Consider the following 1,390-nt stretch of genomic DNA (forward strand, 5'->3'; position numbering starts at 1 on the left):
CTGCGAGCCGGCGCCCGCGGCGCGCCGCTGCGGCGGCCGCGCAGTCGCGACTGGCGGCTGCGGCCGTGGATGACACTGCGGGCACGCCGCCGCGCAGCCAGGGCCGTCGGCGCGTCGGCGGCGAGCCGACGTGTGGATCTGCCTCGCCGCCACCTCCGCCGCCGCCGAGCGCCGGAGACGAGATCGCTGCGGCGCAGCGGGCCGGTGGCGCCGACACGCCGGGCACGCCACGCAGCCTGCTGGGCTCAGTGCCATCCGTGGACGAGGGCCTTGCCTGCTACCCGGACGCTGGCCCGGCCGGCGGCGGCGAGCCGGCCCACGTGCCGCTGTACCCGGGCATGGCGCTGGCGCTGTCCCCCGGCCCGCAGGGGCCCCTGCCCCGCGGCGACGACTGCGACGCCGACCTGTGGGCCGCGGCGGCCTCGGCCCTGGGCATCACCCCGCCGCGCCTGATGTCGGGCCGCAGGACCGCCATGTTCGTCCCTGGGGGCTGGAACGACGGCGTCGGTGCCGGGCTGGACGGGCTGGGCCTGGAGCTCCTGGGAGCACACAGCCCGCTCCGCGCGGGCGGCCTCTGAAGGCCCAGCGGGAGGGCTGAGCGCAGCGACAACTGGTCGCGCTGTGCCGTCCTGCGCGCTGCGCCAGCCTCGCGCGCGTCTGCGCCTGGCCGGCCGGCGTCGGCGCCCGTCCCCCCGCCCCACCAGCGACGACCCCTCGCGCCAGTAGCACGACGCTGCCCCACCTCTCGGCGCCCACGATGGCCCGCAGGTTCCACGACTCCCCCGTCTGTGGCATGATAATTCTTAGTCCCCCTCCTTTCCCCCGGTCATAAGCCCATGTTGCTCGCCCCGCCTTTGAGCCCATTGCATTGCTGCCTGTCGCCCGCCGCTTGCGAGGCCGGCCACCCTTCCCACCCAGGTCCCCCTCCTGAGGACCGTCGTCCGCACCCACACCGCGCATCTGAGTGTGGGCCCCTGTAGTAGCAGTCGTGTGTGCGCATGGTGTGCGAGGCCAAGAAGGAATCGGAGCCCCTGCTGGGCTTGGAAAGCTCTCCTGACACCCTGTGGCGTCCCAGACATGCACATGTCGACAAAAGTACTACGACCGGGACCGACTAAACACGACATCACAACAGGAAGGGGATGATGGCGCGCCGCTGCTTTGGGTACGTCTTGAAGGTCTTGTGGTACCAGGCGTGGTGATGCAGTGCCCTGCGCAGAAGGAGAAGGAGTGGACCGAGTCGATGGGCTCCTCGGGCAGTTCTGATCGCATGATCAAGACTCCGCTGGGAGTGGTGGTGCAGGAGCTTGTGTACCTCAAGGCAGCCAGCATACTAAGAGCTCATGGTGAGGCCCGTAAAGCACAGGCACGGGCAGACAAAGGATTCTCT

At 70.8% G+C, this 1,390-nt stretch overlaps 2 protein-coding genes across 2 annotated transcripts in view; one reads left to right on the forward strand and one right to left on the reverse strand.

Annotated features, from left to right (window-relative positions):
• The window catches only part of F751_2319 (hypothetical protein), a gene marked incomplete at both ends in the record, with an annotated part of 3,112 nt that extends 2,534 nt beyond the window's left edge, over positions 1-578 (forward strand). Inside the window, one exon of the mRNA XM_011399187.1 lies at positions 369-578. Coding sequence (XP_011397489.1) covers positions 369-578 — 210 coding nt within the window. The remainder of the gene's footprint in view (positions 1-368) is intronic.
• Positions 579-1,126: 548 nt separating this feature from the next.
• F751_2320 (3-oxo-5-alpha-steroid 4-dehydrogenase 1) overlaps positions 1,127-1,390 on the reverse strand; it is a gene marked incomplete at both ends in the record, with an annotated part of 2,398 nt that continues 2,134 nt past the window's right edge. The window contains one exon of the mRNA XM_011399188.1: positions 1,127-1,211. Within this exon, the coding sequence (XP_011397490.1) occupies positions 1,127-1,211 (85 nt within the window). The remainder of the gene's footprint in view (positions 1,212-1,390) is intronic.

This window comes from Auxenochlorella protothecoides (assembly GCF_000733215.1).
Source record: "Auxenochlorella protothecoides strain 0710 unplaced genomic scaffold scaffold22, whole genome shotgun sequence".
NCBI classification, from domain to species: Eukaryota; Viridiplantae; Chlorophyta; class Trebouxiophyceae; order Chlorellales; family Chlorellaceae; genus Auxenochlorella; species Auxenochlorella protothecoides.